We start from the raw sequence: 20,266 nt of genomic DNA, 5'->3' as shown, positions 1-20,266 counted from the left end.
CCGCTCTCCCGGTCGTTATGACGGTTTTCTTTGACCGGAGCCGCTACTATTCGGTCGAGTAGCTCCTCAATTGGCATCACGAGGCTGAGTGCACCCCGAAAAATGGCAACAGCACGTGGCGGCGGGATGGTGACCCATCCAAGCGCCGGCCACGCCCGACAGCGCTTAACTTCGGTGATCTCACGGGAACCGGTGTATCCACTGAGGCAAGGCCGTTGCCAGTAGTAGTAGTAGTAGTAATAATAATAATAATAAAACAGCAATCAATAGACAGGAAGTAAACCTATTTTGAATATAAACTGCTTTTGAAGGGAGAAACGAAATGGAAAACGATATGACTAATGGTTTTCAAAAAATCGTATTACACATGACGCTCGTAAGCGTAAGGTAGCTCACAAACATACATATATCCTATCACGTAAATTCGTAATGTAATTAGGGAAAAATTGTTTAAGTAGGGTACTACTGCAAAAAATTTCTAAAAAGCACGAATTTAGTTTAAACTGACGATATACATAAGGCTTGACACAATCTGCGAAATATTGTGGGAAAACGACACAAACAGTAAAATATCAGAACCTAAAATTTCAACTCGGAACTGACACATGTGGCCTCATCACAAAGGAAAAGTAGGCTTGTATCTGTAAACAAACGTGCGAAATGTACAGACTTTTTACTTAGTTGAATCTGTGAAAATTTCTACACTAGCGTGCCAAAGATGAACAGTGCAGCATCAGTTTATCACACTTAAAATACAGAAAATCGTGGAGCACCAAAACAGCAAGTCTTCAGCATGCAGCGGTCTACAGTGCACATGCTTATCTCCTGACGATGACTCCCTTATGTGCAATTGTTGTTTAAACATTCAGAACACGTGGGACTATTCAGAACCCAACTGCAATTGCTACTGGAACTTATCAAGAAAGGTTTCCCGTGAACATCTGCGGCTGATGATCGTCTTCCAAGCCCACCAAATCTGCCAGCATTGTTGACTGGAACAGCTTACACTCAATTCCCGCATATAGCGCTTATGAATTTTCTGGGCTGTTTGTAATGCGCTGCAACTATTGGTTCTAGCATGATGGAGTCTAACAGTTAACTACGGACTTTGGGCAACATGTAGGTCTAGCAGGATCTGCTGTTGGGAGAAGTGCTTTACTTCTCTACTTGATTGAAAGTCTCCCATGCTTTCTTTTTTTTTTCCTACTAGCGCACGTCGAGGGAATTGTGGGCATTACTCTAGTTTCCACCAGAGATGATCGCCACAATCAATGTATTTCAGAGCATGAAAACGTAAGGCTCCTACAAAAATGTTTTTAGGAGCTCTATGCCGGCCGCGGTGGTCTCGCGGTTCTAGGCGCGCAGTCCGGAACCGTGCGACTGCTACGGTCGCAGGTTCGAATCCTGCCTCGGGCATGGATGTGTGTGTTGTCCTTAGGTTAGTTAGGTTTAAGTAGTTCTAAGTTCTCGGGGACTGATGACCACAGCAGTTGAGTCCCATAGTGCTCAGAGCCATTTGAACCATTTTTAGGAGCTCTATGAAAACAGAAACGTGCATTGATCGACGCATTTAAACCGTCATTGTTGCGAAGGTGTTAAGCACATGAATTTCAGCGCACACTGTACACGTATTACAAATTAATTCGAGCACACCTTTACTAAATTCGGTTCGTTTAAGGTATTATTACTCGTTCTCATAACCTTATCGACTTATGGCTCTTCACCAACTTAACGTTGAAGTACTCCAACACGCTGTAGATTTCATATGTGATATCATAAAACAAAATATATCGATGGCATTTCCTTTCTGCTAATAATTTATACAGGTTTAAGATTTTTTCCATAAAGTCAGTTGAGGAATTCCTCAGTACTTTATACAATTGACACCACAAAATTAATTAATAATTCTATAAACGAAAAATAATTTGATATTTTTACAATGAGCGCTAAGCAACTGTTAGCCATTGTGCAGTTTTTCCATTTGTTGCCTTAGGATAGTAGATCTTACCTGGAAGAACTCGTCAGTAGACACGCCGAACCACTCCGGCGAGTCGAGGAATTGGTGTGGGAATACTATGTGCAGCGCCCGGCCGTTCTGAGACACTACGAGCCTGCACAGAAATATGCACGGTATTATGTTATGTCGAAGAAGCCAGCGAGATACTTAGTAAATGTGATCAGAATACGCTGAATAACGATACAAATGAGGCAGTTCATGTTACATCGGGATTCATCCAATTTACTAATGAACGTTTTCAGCAGCAGATTACAGTAACCAATATGTCTGTTAACACAAAACAGTGCATTACAAAGAATTCATGGAAAAATATGATAATTATGCCACCTACTAGTAAGAGTTATACAAGAATATGATAAGCGTTCAAACCGACGTTATATTTGGCGATGCAGATGGGTACAGATGCCGATGTTCGGTTTTCGGCTCTTGAGTGTTCTACGGTTTTTCTGCAATTTGATGCAACTATCACTTCAGCATATGCTTTTAATATGTAAGGGATCGGAGACGGAGGTAGAAGTGCGATGTGTGTGTCACGGTAAACTTCGTGAGTGGAAGCCAATGGCTCAATTCCGTCCAATAGGACCACGCCTAGTAACGTAGTGCAGTGCCTGAGGCAAACTCCGCATACTGCAATTTTTACAACGTGAATGTTTAATTTTTGAGCTTAACACAAATTTAAAAGTGTTATGTCTAAGTTTAGAGCTTATGGATGCTCAACGACGAAGTTATCAGGTCGAAAATGTTTTATTTATATACATCATAGTCTCCCTGGTATCCGAAAACGTCATTATGTTCCTAAAAGAAACATGTAGGTTTGCTTGTTCTAACCCATCCATTCCCGCTCTAATATAAGGGGCGATCAAATATTTTCCGTTTGAGGGCGTTGCTGCAGCATATACAGAAACATGCACTATGTCGACGTTATTACCAAATGCGACCAAAAAGGAACAACATGCTGTTATTCTTTTCTTAGCTGCCGAAGGACAAACGCCGGTAGACATCCATTGGGGAGAGCTTGTCTCTCGAAAACCACCGTTGCGGAATGGTGTTCCAAGGAGTGCTGCTATGATATCGCACGCCCCCATATCGCAAATGTCGTAACGCAAAGTTACGCAAACTCAAGTGGGAGAAACTCTAGCATCCGCCCTATAGCCCTGATCTCTACCCATGCTATTATCACACCTTTGGCCCCTTAAATAAGGCCTTGCATTGCCGACGATTCCTGTCAGACGAGGATGTGCAGCAGGCAGTTACGGACTACTTCACACAGCAGGACACAGTGTTTTACCAAATGGGTATCTTCAGCCTGGTGCGTCACTGTGAGTGATATGGCAACGCTGTGCTGGTCTACTTGTGTAGGCCGGTGTGTTCATCCTTTCCACATGTTCAGTCCGAGTTTATGCTTCATACAGCCATCATGTGATTCTTGAGAGCACCACCAGTGAAGTTGTGTTTGTTCGTGTTACGAAAATGGAACAGCGGAATTTAGAGCAACTGAATGCCATCAAATTTTGTGTTAAACTTGGGGAACCCCGAGTGTGACCTTCGAAAATTTGAAACAGGTCTACGGGACTGATTAATTGATTAACTGAGAGGGGTTATGGGACCAAACGCCGTGGTCATCAGTCCCGCGATTCCGCCTTGGAGCTGGCGCTCAGCAGATGCACCAAGTGGGAGCTGCACCACATGCAAAAATCGTCGACGTACAACGCTGGGGTAACCAGAGGCCCAACAGAGGTCGCAAGCCCATTGATGGAAATAAGGAAAAGTGTGACACTTAGCACAGAACCCTGTGGGATACCATTCTCCTTAATCTGATGGGCGCTGATTGAAGTGCCAACTCGAACCCAGAAGAACCAGTAAGACAAAAACTCGAGGTTAAAAATCGGAAGGAGACCACGGAAGCCTAACTCTGCGTTCCTTTCGGAGAGATGTAGTAGGGTAGTAAGAGGATGATGATGCTGTCGCAAAGTGTGTTGCGAAGTGTTCTGCGAGGACCGATGGATTAGTGCACAGAGCACCTTGGAGGTTTAGACCCTGGACAGCTGACTGTCGCTGGCGACCCAGAAGGCTACGGAGCGTTGACCAAAGCTGCGATGAAAAGGCATACGTCCCCATGGAGGAAACATAGCGTTCCCAGCTTTCCGTTTTACTCCGCTTAGTAAGGTAACGACCCTTAGCACGCAGACGCTTAAAAGTGAGGAGGTTGGTATGTGAAGGGTATCGCTTAAATAGCTGCAGCACCCGTCGGCGGTCCTGAACAGTGACTGCGACATCCTTGGTCCACAACGGTACTGGCCGACGACGAGGGGGACCTGTGGATTGGGGGACAACAGTGCCAGCAGCATGAAGAATAGTGGCAGAGATGCCTTGCAAGACTACATCAATGGAATTCAAGAGAGGGTGTCAAAGTGGGCAGCAGACGTATATAAAGGCCAAATGGCCCTGCTGAATGCCCAATGTTGGGGCATTTCTGCATGGCGGCAGCGGGGGAACGATAGAATCACCAGAAAGTAGTCACTGCGAGAAAGGTCATCATGGGATGACCAATGTAGGGAAGCCACGAGGGCAGGGGAGGAGATCGTGAGATCGATAGCAGAGAAGGTGCCATGAGTGGCACTGAAGTGGGTAAGGGAATCATCATTGACGAGAGACAAATCGAGGTCCTTAATAAGTTGGTCAATTAGGATACCCCTACCTATTGAAGTGACACTCTCCCACAGTGGATGGTGGGCAATGAATTCCCCAAGGAGGAGAAACTGTGGCGGGAGTTGGTGGATTATGGTGGATAGTGCAACGTAAGCAAGTGGCCTACCTGGATGGAGACAGAGATTGCAAATGGTGATTACCACAGTCGTTTGCACTGTAACCACTATCGCTTGCAAGGTGGTATTAGGGGGTCCAGTCACTAATGACATCGGAATGAATCAAAGTGCAGACTCCACCAGATGCTACCCAGGGGCCAGCATGGTTCTGACAGAACACCCGAGAACCACGAAAAGTTGGAGAGAGGTTATCATGGAAATGCGGTTCTTGAAGAACGAGACAGAACAGAGAATAAGAGGAGACCAGACGTTGCATTTCTGGTAGGTGACGATAGTATCCATTGCAATTCCACTGGGTGATCGTGTGGCCTGAGTCAAAAGCAGATATGAAGAAGCCGACGAGGAGGTCAGTTCACTTGGTCAGTAGTTGTCACCGACGAGGATGGTGTGACATCCATAAATAAGATGTCAGACTCAGGTTGCGAGGGGGAGATGGCACCTCCTGGTGCACTGGAGGCACCTTGTCTGGGGATTTATGTTTCTTCTTCTTCTCTTTCTGAGGTGGAGGTTGGCAGGGCACAGTGGGAGTACAGGCTTCTGCAAGATCTGGAGCCGAAAGAGAGCGGGCGACCTTGGGGTGCACAGATGATGCGTCTCATGCCCGAGTGGTGGTAACAGTCTTCTGACGGGAGATCATGGCAACTTCAGGGGAGGGGCAGGGGAGAGTGGGGCAGGGCTGGGGTAAGGACGAGGGAGGAGAGGGAGGAGGGGGGGAGGAGGAGGAGGAGGAGGAGGAGGAGGAGGAGGAGGAGGAGGAGGAGGAGGAGGAGGAGGGAGAAGGAAATGAAGTAACAGAGGCAAAAGTTGAAGATAGTGACACTGGATGGAGTCTCTCATACTTTTGGCGAGCCTCAGCATAAGACAGGCGATCCAGCAACTAGTATTCTTGGATCTTCTTTTCTCTCTTGTAAGCCAGGCAATCCGGCGAGCGGGGGGAATGGCGGTCAGCACAATTGATACTCACAGGCGGCGGAACACAGGGGCTTCCCTCATGGACTGGGTGGCCACAGTCACCACACAAAGCGTCAGCTGTACAGCGGAAAGAAATATGCCCAAAACGCAAGCACCAAAAGTACCGCATAGATGGAGGGATTTACGGCTTCACATAACATCTCTAGCACATGATCTCGAACTTCTCTGGAAGGGTATTCCCCTCGAAAGCCAGAATAAAGGCGCCATTACCAGCGCGATTGTCTTTGCGACCCTTCTGCACACGTCGATCAAAACGAAAGCCACGCTGCTCTAGATTAGCCCAGAGTTACTGATCAGTTTGCAGGATGAGGTCCCTATGAAAAATTACTCCCTGGACCATATTCAGAGATTGGTGAGGAGTGATAGACACTGGGACATTGGCAAGTCGATCACAGACACGAAGAGCTGCGGACTGGGTAGCAGAAGCAACTTTGATCAACAGGGAGCCCGACCACATCTTACTAAGAGACTCCACTTCACCAAACTTGTCCTCTATATTTTCCACGAAAAACAATGGCTTTGTAACAGTGAATGTGTCCCCATTCGTCCTAGTACAGACGAGGTAACAGGGAAAGGGTTTCATCCCAAGACGGCGAGCCTGACCCCCCTCCCATGGTGTAACCAGGGAAGGGAAGGTTGCCAGGTCATACGAAGCAGCATTCAAGGATCATTCACCATTCGAAGAGACGGCCGTTTGAGAACGGCCAGATTTTTGCAGCTTGATACGCTTCATGCGCCAAGCATCCGCCCTGATACCACCCACTCCGACCAGGGACTCTCCCCATGGGCGCTACTCAGCCACAGCAAGGGCTATCTGGGACAGCGACCATTGCCTGAAGTTCTGATGCTCCAAGAAGATAAGCAACCACTCCTTGGCATACATGGGGAGGGAACAGCTCAGGTATCACTAGTGTGATCTCTGTGTTGTCAGAGGGCTCAGCCATATGGGTACATAACAGCCCCACTACACGGACTAGCGACACGTGCGGGTGACCTAGCAGGGTGGAAGGAGGCTACAGTGGGGAAGGGAGAGGGGAGAGGAATCCACATCGTAGATCCTAGGGAGGGAGTTCTTCCCCACATGGCTCACACTAAAAACGGGAAATTTTGAAGTGGAGGTCAAACCTCAAGTGGGGACCTAAACGCCAAAAAGGATGAAAGAACAGGAAAAGGAACAAAATTGCAACCAATACAGGGAACCAGGTTGATTGCCAGGTCGACATAAATTAGAACGCCGAGAGAGAGGGGAAGGAGGTGGCAACGGGGAAGGAGCGAGGATAGGGAGGGACGAGGCAGGGTGAAGAAAATGCAGCCAGGGAATGAAGAATGGGTCGCAACAGCTCGAGGCCTCATGTGCGTCATGCACGAACTCACGAAAGAGCCGTGAGTCCCCTGGGGGGGGGGGGGGGGAGGAGGTCAACGGGAAACATTCCTTATCAAACGCACGAGTGTTTCGCTGGCATAAATCATTTTGGAAGGTCGAGAACGTGCTGAAGGTGAACCTCACTCAGGGAGACATTCAACTTTAAAAACCAACGAGAACGTACGTATGCGCGATTTTGTGAGGCTCAGACCGACGTTTAACAATAAGGATGATGGGTATCAAATTTTGACCGAAGTTTAGCACATGCGAAAGATTTAAAATTGTCAATCAAGTATTTCACAAAGATGTCCTTGAAAGGCTCAGGAAAAGAGTGAGACCGGACATTGCAGACAAGTGTATGCGGCATCATAACAACGCCCTATATCACACAGTCACTTCCATCAAGGAATTTTTTACCTCGAAAGATATTTCTGTTGTTCCATAGCCCCTCCCACTCCTCCTATTCATCTGATTTAAGCCCTTATGACATTTTTCTTTTCGCAAATTGAGACATGTTTTAAAAGGAGGTCATTTTAGGACACTGGAGAACATTCAAAAGAATGTGACTGACATGTTAAAGGCCCTTTCAGCTGAAGTAGTTCAGCGCTGCTACCAACAATGCGAACAACATTTCAGCCGATGCTTATTTACCAAAGGGAACTATTCTGAGGGGGACAATACTGTTATTTGAAAAAAAAAAGAAAAAAACTTATGGTAGATAAAAAATCAGTCTCATTACTTTTTTCACACACCTCGCATACCATAAACGTATACAGAGTGCTCTGAAATTCCCCTAACGGACTTCTACGATCTATACAGGGTAAGTAGGCAATATTTTGAATCGTAATCCTTGTCCGGAAAACGTACCGTTTCCGTGCCACCACCATCGGAAAACATATTGGTAACGCGAACACTTTTACAAATAATTTATTAGGCGTGACCCAGTACATTGTTTTCAATTCAACTCATTAATAACCAAAGAAACAAAAAGGAAACTTAATCAGTTTTCTCAAAGACTTTTCTTTACTTTTAAATCGTTCTTGCCCCTTTCAAAGGAGGGTTAGCATTCCGATCCACTACAAGTAAGGTTTGATGTGGTGACCACCTACGAAGGCTGATGTTCTCTTCAACGTGATGCAGTACGGCCTCTTCCATTCGTGTGTGTTGCGTCTCATTGGAGCACGATAGTCATGCCCGATGCCGGTGAAGATACCCCTTTCTCGGCAACGTTGCGTTATTGTGGCGAAAAAGGTGTGCGATGGAGTCCGAAGTTGTGGATAACGATCTTGATAACGATCTTGATAACGACGACGAGCAGCTCTTCTGATACCTTGAGCTTCGCCTAGAGAAGGATCTTCTCGGTGTATTCTATATAATTGTACTCACCTAAGTTGCTCTAACACTCACAGACACGTGAATAATGCTCGAACCAGGTCAGATTTCAGATGACATCAGCCGATCCGACCTAAGCACCCCTTCCTCCCCCAATCCCCCAAAATGACTGCCCTGTTGCTTACTTACCTACACTATGTGATCAAAAATATCCGGACACCCGGGTGAAAATGATTTACAAGTTCGTGGCGCCATCCATCGGTAATGCTGGAATTCAATATGGTATTGGCCCACCCTTAACCTTGATGACAGCTTCCACTATCACACGCAAACGTTCTATCAGGTGCTGGAAGGTTTCTTGGGGAATGGCAGTCCATTCTTTACGGAGTGCTGCACTGAGGAGAGGTATAGATATCGGTCAGTGGGGCTTAGCACGAAGTGGCGTTCCAAATCACCCCAAAGGTGTTCTACAGAATTCAGGTCAGGACTCTGTCCAGGCCAGTCCATCACAGGGATGTTATTATGGTGTAACCTCCCCGCCACAGGCCGTGCATTATGAACCGATGATCGGTTGTGTTGAAAGATGCATTCGCCATCTGCAAACTGCTCTTCAACATTGGGAAGCAAGGAGGTGCTTAAAACATCAATGTGGGCCCCTGCTGTGATAGTGACACGCAAAACTACAAGGGGTGCAAGCCCCCCCTCCATGAAAAACACAACCACACCATAACACCACCGCCTCCAAATTTTACTGTTGGTACTACACACGCTGACAGATGATGTGCACCGGGCATTCGCCATACCCATACCCACACCCTGCCATCGGATCGCCACATTGTGTACTGTGATTCGTCACTCCACACAGCGTTTTTCCACAGATCAGTCGTCCAATGTTTACGCTCCTATCACCAAGTGATGCGTCGTTTGGCACATACCGGCGTGATGCGTGGCTTATGAGCAGTCGCTCGATCATGAAATCCAAGTTTTCTCACCTCCCGCGTAACTGCCATAGTACTTGCAGTGGATCCTGATGCAGTTTGGAATTCCTGTGTGATGATCTGGATAGATGTCTGCCTATTACACATGAAGACCCTCTTCAACTGTCGGCTGTCTCTGTCAGTCAACAGACGAGGTCGGCCTGTACGCTTTTGTACGTGTCCCTTCACGTTTCCACTTCAATATCACACCGGAAACAGTGGACCTAGGTCATCCGACCACGTTCGAACCATTCTGCTCTCTCACGAAATCTAATGACTACTGAGGTCGCTGATATGGAGTACCTGGCATAGGTGGCAACACAATGCACCTAATATGAAAAACGTATGTTTTTGGGGGTGTCCGGATACTTTTGATCACATAGTGTAGCAAATGTCTTTTCAAGCGGCTGTAGCACGAAAACTGTACGTTCCCGGACGTGGGTTTCAACTCAAACTATTGCCTACTCTTCCCCTTCTACAAGTCACGGAAGTCTGTAAAGGGAGTACCCTGTATACTTACCAGATGGTTTGCTATTTCATTTAAAATTTTGGGTACCATACAGGGTGTACCAAAAACATATTTAAAAACGATTGGGGCAAAGTTCTCATACGGAAACGAAGAAAAGAAATACAGATATACACTTAAAACACAAAACATTATGACCACCGGTTTCACAGCGCGTGGGTCCACCTTTGGGACTCAGTATAGCAGCTATTCTGCGTAATATTGTTTCGGCAAGTCCTTGTATTATACATAAGAAGAGGAAGATTAAGCAGTGTGTGTGTGTGTGTGTGTGTGTGTGTGTGTGTGTGTGTGTGTGTGTGTGTGTGCGCGCGCGCGCGCGTGCGCGCGGCGGAGTACGTACCTATAGGAAAAAAAGATGACAGTTTTGTGAATCCGATAACGGTAATTGTATAGGATATGGATTTTGTAAGATTAATCAATACCAACTTTTTTTTAAAGTTAATTTCTACGACTTGAGATGTTGAGGGTGGTGGACAGTCAGAATGAGCCTTATGTCCTGTGACTGTGCAAAAGGGAAATTGGAAATTAGGGTTTAACGTTCCGTCCACAATTAGGACATTCGGGACTTAGCACTCTCTAGAGTTGGGAAAATATAGGGAAGGAACCGCCTTGACCTTCGCCTCAGGCGATTTAGGGAAATCGCGAAGAACTCCAATCAGTGTCTTTAACACTGCGACACGCATCTCGGAGGTGACTGGACAAGATGTATATTGTGACCGAGGTGTGGGTATCTGAATTAAAAATGTAGAAGTGCTTAAGCCATCGCCTAGTAGGTGAACAAAACTGCCCTGAAATCGAGGCTTCATTAGTCTGTAGGCTAGAAAACAAACATGCATGTTCTATGTGTGTCCAAGTTATCTTCTGGGAACGAAGTTCTTAAATTTGAAGAATATCCGATCAGATCGTTAAAGACGACAACAATACATAATTTAAAATATAATGTGCTATTCAGGGAAAGTTACGGTGCCAGAACCGTAGAAAGCAACCACAATTCTTAGCCGAAACTGAAATAGAAAACAAAGACTACTGACAGGCTAAGAGCGTATACTAACATAACGTGATAAATACAATAATCCAAAAACCATTGAGGGGGTCACAGTTTTGGACAAATGAAACTAACTGTGTCATTCTGTACAATGAGTTATACTGCAGATCAAAGCGTCAAGTGGTTCTGCAAAAATCTCACGAGATGCACTGTTTTCAATTTTCTGTTCTTACCCGAATGCTTTACGTATGTTCCGTATCGGCAAGTCTGTGTCAAGCAACATAACAAATGTGATGAAGATGGCTTCTAAAAAGAAACTGAACTTTTCTGCGGAAAACAGTGACGAAGAGACAGACTCTAGTTCTCACTCTGAGTATTTACCACGTTCTGAGGACGAATTAACATCAGAACGTGAAATTCAGGTATGTGTTGCTTGGCATTATATTGTTCTCATAATTCACAATGCGTATGTGCTGGCTTGACAAAGTGTGGAGTTACGTTTACGTGACACGTTTCGGATACTTATTTACTTGTCTTTATGGAATGATTGCAGTATATATTCCGTCACACCATCTAGGTTATTTAATTTTGTGTTATATATATCAAAATATGGCAAAAGTAAAAGACCGAGCGAGGTGGCGCAGTGGTTAGCACTCTGGACTCGCATTCGTGAGGACGACGGTTCAATCCCGCGTCCGGCCATCCTGATTTAGGTTTCCCGTGATTTCCCTAAATCGCTCCAGGCAAATGCTGGGATGGTTCCTTTGAAAGGGCACGGCCGACTTCCTTCCCCACCCTTCCCTAATCCCATAAGGCCGATGACCGCGTTGTTTGGTCTCCTCCCCCAAACAATCCATACAACCCAATCCAGAAGTAAATTTGTTGCTTGGCACTTTCTTGACCTAAGGATTCGAAATCAATATTCATGAAAAATTGAACAGGTATTCTGAGTAGTGTAGACATCTGAAGTTATAGACTGTTATTATGAGGTGTTTACAACAATATGCCTTTAATTTATATACATATATTTCCTTTTGTTAGGATGACAGTAACTCTGTTTCACGAAGAAAAACGGCATCACATGAAAGACTGTCATTCAGTAGTCCTCCAAAACAACAAACAACAACAAAGAGGGTGCAACTCACTAGGACGGTTTATAGGATTAAAAAAAAAAAGAATAAACGAAGGTCGTGAATGTACATCTACTGCAGGTAATCCTGTTGCAGCAGCAACAATAGGAGAAATGTATAAGTGTCCATTACAACGCTTTCTGTTGGATAAAGAAGGAATAACAAATGTGTTCACTGGATTTTGGGACATGGGAGATTGTGATAAGCAAAATGCCTACTACTTTGGCAGTATAGAAGCATGTTCTGTAAAACTGAGATTCAAGAAAAATTCTACAGAAAATTGTTACAAAAACAATACCTTCATTTTTAGAGTGAAGGTTAATGGAAAGTCAGTGAGAGTTTGTAAAAATCACTTATGAGCATTCATGGCTTACATAATGATAGAGGGCGTATCAACAATATAATATCGAAAATAAAAACTAAAGATTGAACACCTCCTCTCGATAAACAAGGTAAACATGTCAATAGGCCTTATGTTTATACTAGTGATGCAGTGAATGCTGTCCATGCTCACATTAAGTCCATTCCCAAGTACTGCTCTCATTACAGTGGGTCACAAAATCCTGAGACAGTCTATTTAGGCACTGATATGAATATCACACAGCTGTATCAAAATTACTGTCAATACTGCAAGGATGCAAACATACAAGCAGTATCTCAAAGTAAGTGCAGAAAAATATTACGTGAAGAATATAATATAGGCTTTAAATTCCCAGCATTAGATACATATAAAATATGTGACTCCCTCAACATAAAGATAGAAAATGGGGCAGAAGAAGAGAAGTCTGCCACACGCATAAAAAAGGAACTGAACTTGCGTTATGCAGGATATCTGAAGTCCAAACTAATTGAATTTTCGGTGTTGTTCAAGCACGATCCTAATACACATGTCATATCCATAGATTTGCAGCAAACATTGCCCGCTCCCACGCTCAATTCCTCTGTTGCCTTCTACTCCAGAAAACTGTGGACATATAATGCTGCCGGCCGCGGTGGTCTAGCGGTTCTAGGCGCGCAGTCCGGAACCGCGCGACTGCTACGGTCGCAGGTTCGAATCCTGCCTCGGGCATGGATGTGTGTGATGTCCTTAGGTTAGTTAGGTTTAAGTAGTTCTAAGTTCTAGGGGACTGATGACCTCAGAAGTTAAGTCCCATAGTGCTCAGAGCCATTTGAACATATAATGCTGGAATACATGATTGTGGCTAGAATATTGGACATATGCTTGTATGGGATGAAAGTTTTGCAGGCCGAGACAGTGAAGAGATTGGTAGCCGTATCCACAAATATTTAAATATTTGAAAACAACACCCGTCTCTGCACAAAAAAAAACCCTTAATCTATTTTTGTGACAGCTGCAGGGGTCAGAATAAGAACTGGAATATAATGGCAGTTTGGAGTCATCTGATCCACACAAAGCGGTTTGAAGAGACTGAGCATTATTTCCTTATTCCTGAACACACTTACCTGCCCTCTGATAGAGACTTTGCTAAAATTGAAGAATATCAGAGGGGACAACCCAACGAATACTCTCTCTTTCACAACGGAGAGAAATAATTGCTTCTTGTGGCCGTAAACACAAGTTCAATGTCATAAATATGGAAAGTGGTGATTTCTTTGACATAACAGGACTGAAAAATGGCCTGCTTAGTACTAATAGGGCCGGCCGGTGTGGCCTTGCGGTTCTAGGCACTTCAGTCTGGAACCGCGTGACCGCTACGGTAGCAGGTTCGAATCCTGCCTCGGGCATGGATGTGTGTGATGTCCTTAGGTTAGTTAGGTTTAAGTAGTTCTAAGTTCTAGGGGACTGATGACCACAGAAGTTAAGTCCCATAGTGCTCAGAGCCATTTGAACCATTTAAGACCGAAATAGAATGGACCTGTTGAAATTAAGAAAATCAAACTGAATGATGTAATGAAGCTAATGGATTATGTTCCGCCAATCTGCCCCTACTTTTATCGCAACTTCCTGCCTGCTGCTGTTAGTGATGATAATGGAGAAGAAAGCGTAGAAGAAGTATTTTAGGTCATTGTTAATCTATTTTTGAAATGAAACATTGTCTGTTTAGAAAGGAAGTAAACAAATATTTGTTTGTAAGCACTTATAAAGTTAATAAATATCTTTGTCTAATACAGGTTACGTTTTTTGTTCAACATAGTGCCAAGAAAGATACCATCTTATTTTAAAACGTTGGTTTCTATATAATGTAGTTTGAAATATTCATATTGTGTCTCATAAAACAAAATAAAATATACCAGAGAACCTTATTACATGTGTTCAACCAAAATTTACGAATTGACGTGATTTGACGATTTCCTCAAACATTAATATGACTTCATCTCGAAAGCATAAAAATATGGCTTAGCACTTTCTTGCTACAACCTCCCCAATTACACTGTTCGAAATTTCAAAAATTAAGCATTATTTTTCTCTTAGAGAAGTTCTGAGTTCCATGTATAGGTCTTACGCTAAATTTATTCACTATTTCATCCGATATATACATATTGAATGACAAAAAAGTGAGGACCCAGAAGACAAGGTAGGACGTTAATGTAACGTCGTACGAGTACACACCAAAGGTAGTTATGTTAATGTTAAGAGCTGCTGTTCTCTGTGGTAGAATGGCCACGAGGGTGCTTCTATGTTGTTCCTGTTTAATGGTTACCAGCCCTTGTAGGGTATATAAGGGGGCATGAACAGTGTAAGATGTTGAGTGATCACTGTGAAGGACACGGAGGTACTTCGTAGCCAACCGAGACAGCGTTATCAGCACCGTTCGAAAGGGGCCTCATTGTGGGTACGGTTGGTCGAATCGTGCTATATCCAGATTTGTGGGACATTCGGGTGTGATAGTGGCCGATGTTTGGGTTCATAGGAAAGTGAGGGTTGGTCGGAGTCGTCGTCAAGTTTCCGGTCGACCACATCTCAGCAACACAAGGGATAATGGCCGTATTGCGCACCAAATACATCTTAACCGTAACTGCACCTGCCATCAGAGAACAAGTAATGGATTCCTAGCAACGTTGTGTGCCATCCCGCACTATTGGTTTGGGAATTTCCATCCAGTGCGTAGGCTGCTGTTAAAATCTCAACGCCATCGGCTACTGAAACGTCTCAACACAACCGTTCCACAAGAACTTTCTACTAACTAAAGCAATTATGAATTATGCGGCCCACCGTGTAACTGTGGTTGAGCGTATGAACCACCCCAGAAGGCTTGAGTACGTGGACTGACGCCAGAGAAATGTTTTTTCTTGCCACAAAACTAAGTATTTTGCAAAAAGGTAATCAGTGTTTGATTATATGTCAGTTATTATGTTCCACTTTTCCACATGTATGCCTGTTCCTTTCGCTGAACCGTCTTGTGTGTGTGTGTGTGTGTGTGTGTGTGTGTGTGTGTGTGTGTGTAGGTAAACAAATGAGTGATTGGATGTCTCTTCTATCTATTTTTGGTGGAAGTTGAGTTGGCCGTCGTCTGCTGCAGCGAGAGCTGTGTGCTCGCTGCTTGGAGGGGAGAGCAGGATGACCAACTCAAGATCCTTGTACTTGGGCAGGAAGTCTAGTCTTTCTGGAGATGGTATTGTTTGTTTGTGAGGTTGGTGATGGAAGCTCTCTCTGGTTTCCGTTTTCAGGCAGTAGCCGGTGGAACCTTTGTGAGGAGGAAGGGACTCTGCTGCTGGTTACTGGTGAGTAAAGACGTAGTCCTATGTTGCTCTGCTAGGAACTTCCGAAGTTTGCGTTTTGTCCGTTGTAAACAGCTTGAAATATTTAAGTTCGGTTCTTCATGGGTCTCCTAGTGCATTTGTGCGATGAGGTAGCAGTAGTAGCTGACGATTATGTGCAATTTTTGCACTGATCGGAGTTGACTTTGTTCCAGTAGAACAACGTGGTGCAATTTACCCACCACAGAAACTTTCAATCATGTTTAAGCTAAAATAACTTGCCCATACTTCGTGTGAAAGTAAGGGTGATTGTTACTTCATGTGTGTGCGTTTTTTCAGTTTCTTTACGCCCTTGATTTCTGAACTGATCGTCGTGCTCTTTGTTCGAATTGTCACGGTTGTCGTTATTTGAAGGGCCACCTGCTCAACCTTTCCTGTATAATAAGTTTCTATCGTTGTGACCGTAAGTAATTACATGTTATGATATTATTTGTAAATTCTCGAAGTTTTCATGCAAGAGTGAAATCTGGCGTAACAAAGCTATTGTGCGGGAACCACGTGGGTGTGGTATAGGTGGAGGCCTTAAGCCGGAACAGATTATTACCCATCGATTTGATTTATGCGGCTACTATTCAGTGATGGAAATGGACTCTCTCTGCCCACTTTTCCTCCTTTGCATGCAAGTGCTGGTGGTGGTTTCTTGCTTGAGTCCATCTTCTGAGTCTGAACTGAGTAACTGAGTGTATGGCCATTTCCTTATTACTACATATCCTTTTCCTTCCGTTCAATTTCACAATATTACGATCTTCTCATTAAAGAAAAGCAGGTTATTTTGTTCCCGTATAAGGGGACAGTTTTCTCTTATAACGTAACTGATTCCCTTCATTATTGAGCACTGCTAATTGAATAAACCAGTGATAAGTTGTATTCTATCAATCCTGCGTATTATTCGATGATCATTATGTTAATATCCGAATTCAGTTGTAAAATCAATAAGAATGCTCTGTTCATTTTTGTATCTTTTGACGAGTCATTTCATAAGGGCAGTAATAAAAGAGAAGGTGAAAATCACCAGCACAATTTAATTAAGTGCTTAAAAAAAGGGGGAAACAATTGTAAATCCCTTTATTATAAACATTTTCCAGTTCGGTCGGTTCTCTTGTCTTAAAGAGTCGGCTTAGGTGGTGGCGACCCTGAAATTCTATCATATCAGTTGTAAGTCTGAATGCCCCAAGGTACGAAAAGTAGCATGCCGATCCATGGGTCCTAGGTCAAGTTGCTAGTGCACACACTGTGCAAGACGTAAGCATCCTTCTTACACTACGTTTTGAGTGGTGATGGAAACTGGGTAGCTTTGACTGCTGATGAATCGCGTCGCACTGTGTTCCACAATGAATCGCGGTTCTGCACTTCTCGGGATGACTATCGCTCGCCGAGTATGGTGGCGACCTTGGAACGGAGTCCATTGCTCCAATGCTTTGGAGAGACACGGCGGTGTTACTCCCAGGGTCACGGTGTTCCGAGCCGTCAGTTAAGATTTCAGATCACGGTTGGTAGTGATTGAGGGAACTATGATGACCCTACGGTACGCACGGACATCCTGCGTCCTCATGTGTTACCTTTCATTCAACGATATAGTGATACCAATTTCAACAGGCCAATGCTCGTCCACTCGTGGTACGTGTATCTGTGAACTATGTGTGCAATATGTGTGGAATATTGAGGTACACCAGTGGCCAGCAAGACTCCAGATCTGTTACTGCTAGAAGATTTATGTGACTAGCTCTGACGCCGACTCTGTCCCCGTGGCAGTGTCCAACATATCAAGGACCAGTTGCAAGAGGTGTTGGCCAGGTTGCCTCAGGAGAGGATTCAACAGCTTTACGATACCCTTCCCAAACGTATCAGTGCACACATACAGGCCGCAGGTGGCACAATGTCGTTCTGATAAGTGGGCTCTTACTGCCCAGTTCTCTGTTAATTTGACTTGAGTTTGTAATCACTGTATACTTACTGTCTGACAAAAAAGCTGAAGTACCCAGAAGGTGCGGAGGAAACGGAATGAAACGTAATGTGCTTAGAGGCTGTGTGATGTTATTTCAGTCATTACAAATCCGAAACAAATTTACAAAGAATTGGGCAGTATTAGCCCGCTTATAAGCACGACATTGCACCCCATTTAGCCTGGATGCATGCACTGATTAGGTTAGGAAGGGTGTCATAAACAGTTGTATCCTTTCCTGAGGCAAGTTAGTCCATAACTGTTGTAATTGGTCATTGATATCCAATACAATGGCACTGGAACGGAGCTAACGTCCGAGCTGGTCCCACACAGGTTCTGGGTATCTCGCTGGTCATGTGAGTATCTCAACATCACGCTGATAGCTCATAAAGACTCTTCTCATGTGTGGAGGACTGTTATCCTGTTGAAAAATGGCTCCACAATACTGTCGTATGGGGGGTAATACATGAAGACGGAAGATGTCCGTGACATACCGTTGTGCCGTCATACACCCCTAAATAACTACCAAAAGCAGCCGTTTGTGTTATGTTAGCGGTAGCCTACGCACGGAACGATAGTTCATTAGTCTGGTTGGTGCTTGTTTCTTAGCAACTGTGCGAGATGACATAGAATGTTGCAGGGAATATTATGAAGGAATAAACGGTCTTCGTTGCAGTGTAAAATTTTTTTATTACTTCCTGAATGACGCGTTTCAACTTTATTTAGCATCTTCGGATTGGCCTACGGAAGAAACATAAAAGCACACATATTGGTTGCTGTACCAGCTCCGGAATGAGCCGGAAAAAGTTTTCCATTTTACTTGTTCTTGGATAGCAGGCGCATATGTGTAGGGATTAGGATGTGTTTGGTGAGCAATACGACGATTGTCCCCCGTAGTGGTCAGGTGTGGTCGACCGGAACGTTGACGAAGAGAACGCCTGCCCACACATTCCCATGCAGTCTCACATCCGGCCCCTGTCACGTATGAATGCTCGGAGAATCTGGATATAGCATGATTTGATCAGCCGGCCATACGGATACCCGAAATGAGGCCCATTTCGAACTCACTCAGGCCCAGATAGCACTGTCCCTCATTACTAAACAGCATATCCGCGTCCTTCACAGTGATCGCTCAACGTCTGACGTTGTTCACAACCCTTATATACCATAATAGGCCTGGTAGCAACATTTAACACGAACAATACTAACCGTTCTACTTTTCATAGAGAACTACAGCTCTAATTATTTATATACCCGATGGTGTGTGTGTTTACGAAGTTACTTTGACATCCGACCATGTTTCCTGGGTGCTTGTCAGGCAATTGTTCAGTTATATAGGTGTCCCATGAGGAACAGCCAATATTAAGGGATATCACAGGAATGATCATCCGAAGCAAAACAGTCAAGTAAACATGGGCTCTGTAGTGCATACCTTAAGAGCTATGAGCACTTTTTCAGTAGAAGAGATGTGTTTCACAGTGGCGAAGGTAAACAATTGGTCACAGTTCTTAAGGTGTGCATTTTAGAGCCCATGTTCACTTGACTTCTTTTTAATTGTTTTAGGCCATGCTACCACCTTTCAAAATATGGAAAAAAAGAGCGTGCAGCAGAAGATATTTGTTTCACAGTATACAAGATGAGGAATTGCTCATAGCTCCTTAATATATGTATTTTAGGGCCTATGTTTACTACACTTCTTTACTCCAAATTATCGTTCCTGACTTAATATATGCTTTCTGTATTTTGTAATGAAGTCAGACAAATGTCCTGCTTGTACCTTTAGATGGCATGATTTTATCGGGTGAAATAGGCTTTGCCTGTGGCAAATAAAAATAAACTTTTATACCTTCACATTCGTTAGAAAAAAAACACGAAACAGTCAAAGTAATGGGAAAATTAACTAATATGAAAGCTAAGAAAGTTCCTATATAGTATTTTAATGTTTGTCGCATCACTACTGGGGAATATATGGGACAATTATAAATGGGACGACCGCCAATCACTGACTGAAGCATGATTCTTGGTTGCTTACTTAGCTTTAGAAAGAAGCTCTATGTAGAGAGTTGGTGTACTCACTTGCCAGTCAGAACTAACGACAGGCTGTCGACTTTGGTCACTTTCTCCTGCGCGTACACTTCTTGGTACTTGAGCTTTCGGATATTCCGCATGCAGTTGAGCACTTTCTTGAACTGATGCCGAGTTACCCTGAGAGGCTGAAATAGTGCCAGGTACACCTGAAAAAAAAACACCATACATCAGTAATAGCAGGAAACTCTACAATATTAAGTACATTATGTGAAGAAGTAATTAAAATACATTGTTGGCTATTAAAATTCCATCCCCAGGAAGGATTGCAAATAAAGAAGTTTTATTTATTGTAGGTACAAAGTACAATACAAGAATACGTCATTAAATTTATTTGGTGGTTATTGGGGATGTGCAGCCTCCGCAATTTGCAACACAGAGCTGCCACCTCT

General features: G+C 44.1%; 1 protein-coding gene across 1 annotated transcript in view; it reads right to left on the bottom strand.

Annotated features, from left to right (window-relative positions):
• Positions 1 to 20,266, bottom strand: part of LOC126249208 (popeye domain-containing 2-like) — a 775,033-nt gene that overhangs the window by 158,165 nt on the left and 596,602 nt on the right. Inside the window, exons 2-3 of the mRNA XM_049950862.1 lie at positions 19,866 to 20,023; positions 2,009 to 2,111 (exon numbers count right to left, since the gene is read on the bottom strand). Coding sequence (XP_049806819.1) covers positions 2,009 to 2,111; positions 19,866 to 20,023 — 261 coding nt within the window. The remainder of the gene's footprint in view (positions 1 to 2,008; positions 2,112 to 19,865; positions 20,024 to 20,266) is intronic.

Source organism: Schistocerca nitens, chromosome 3, assembly GCF_023898315.1.
Source record: "Schistocerca nitens isolate TAMUIC-IGC-003100 chromosome 3, iqSchNite1.1, whole genome shotgun sequence".
Classification (NCBI taxonomy): domain Eukaryota; kingdom Metazoa; phylum Arthropoda; class Insecta; order Orthoptera; family Acrididae; genus Schistocerca; species Schistocerca nitens.
The sequence above is the reverse complement of the archived record's forward strand: the minus strand, read 5'-3'. Positions and strand labels throughout refer to the sequence as shown.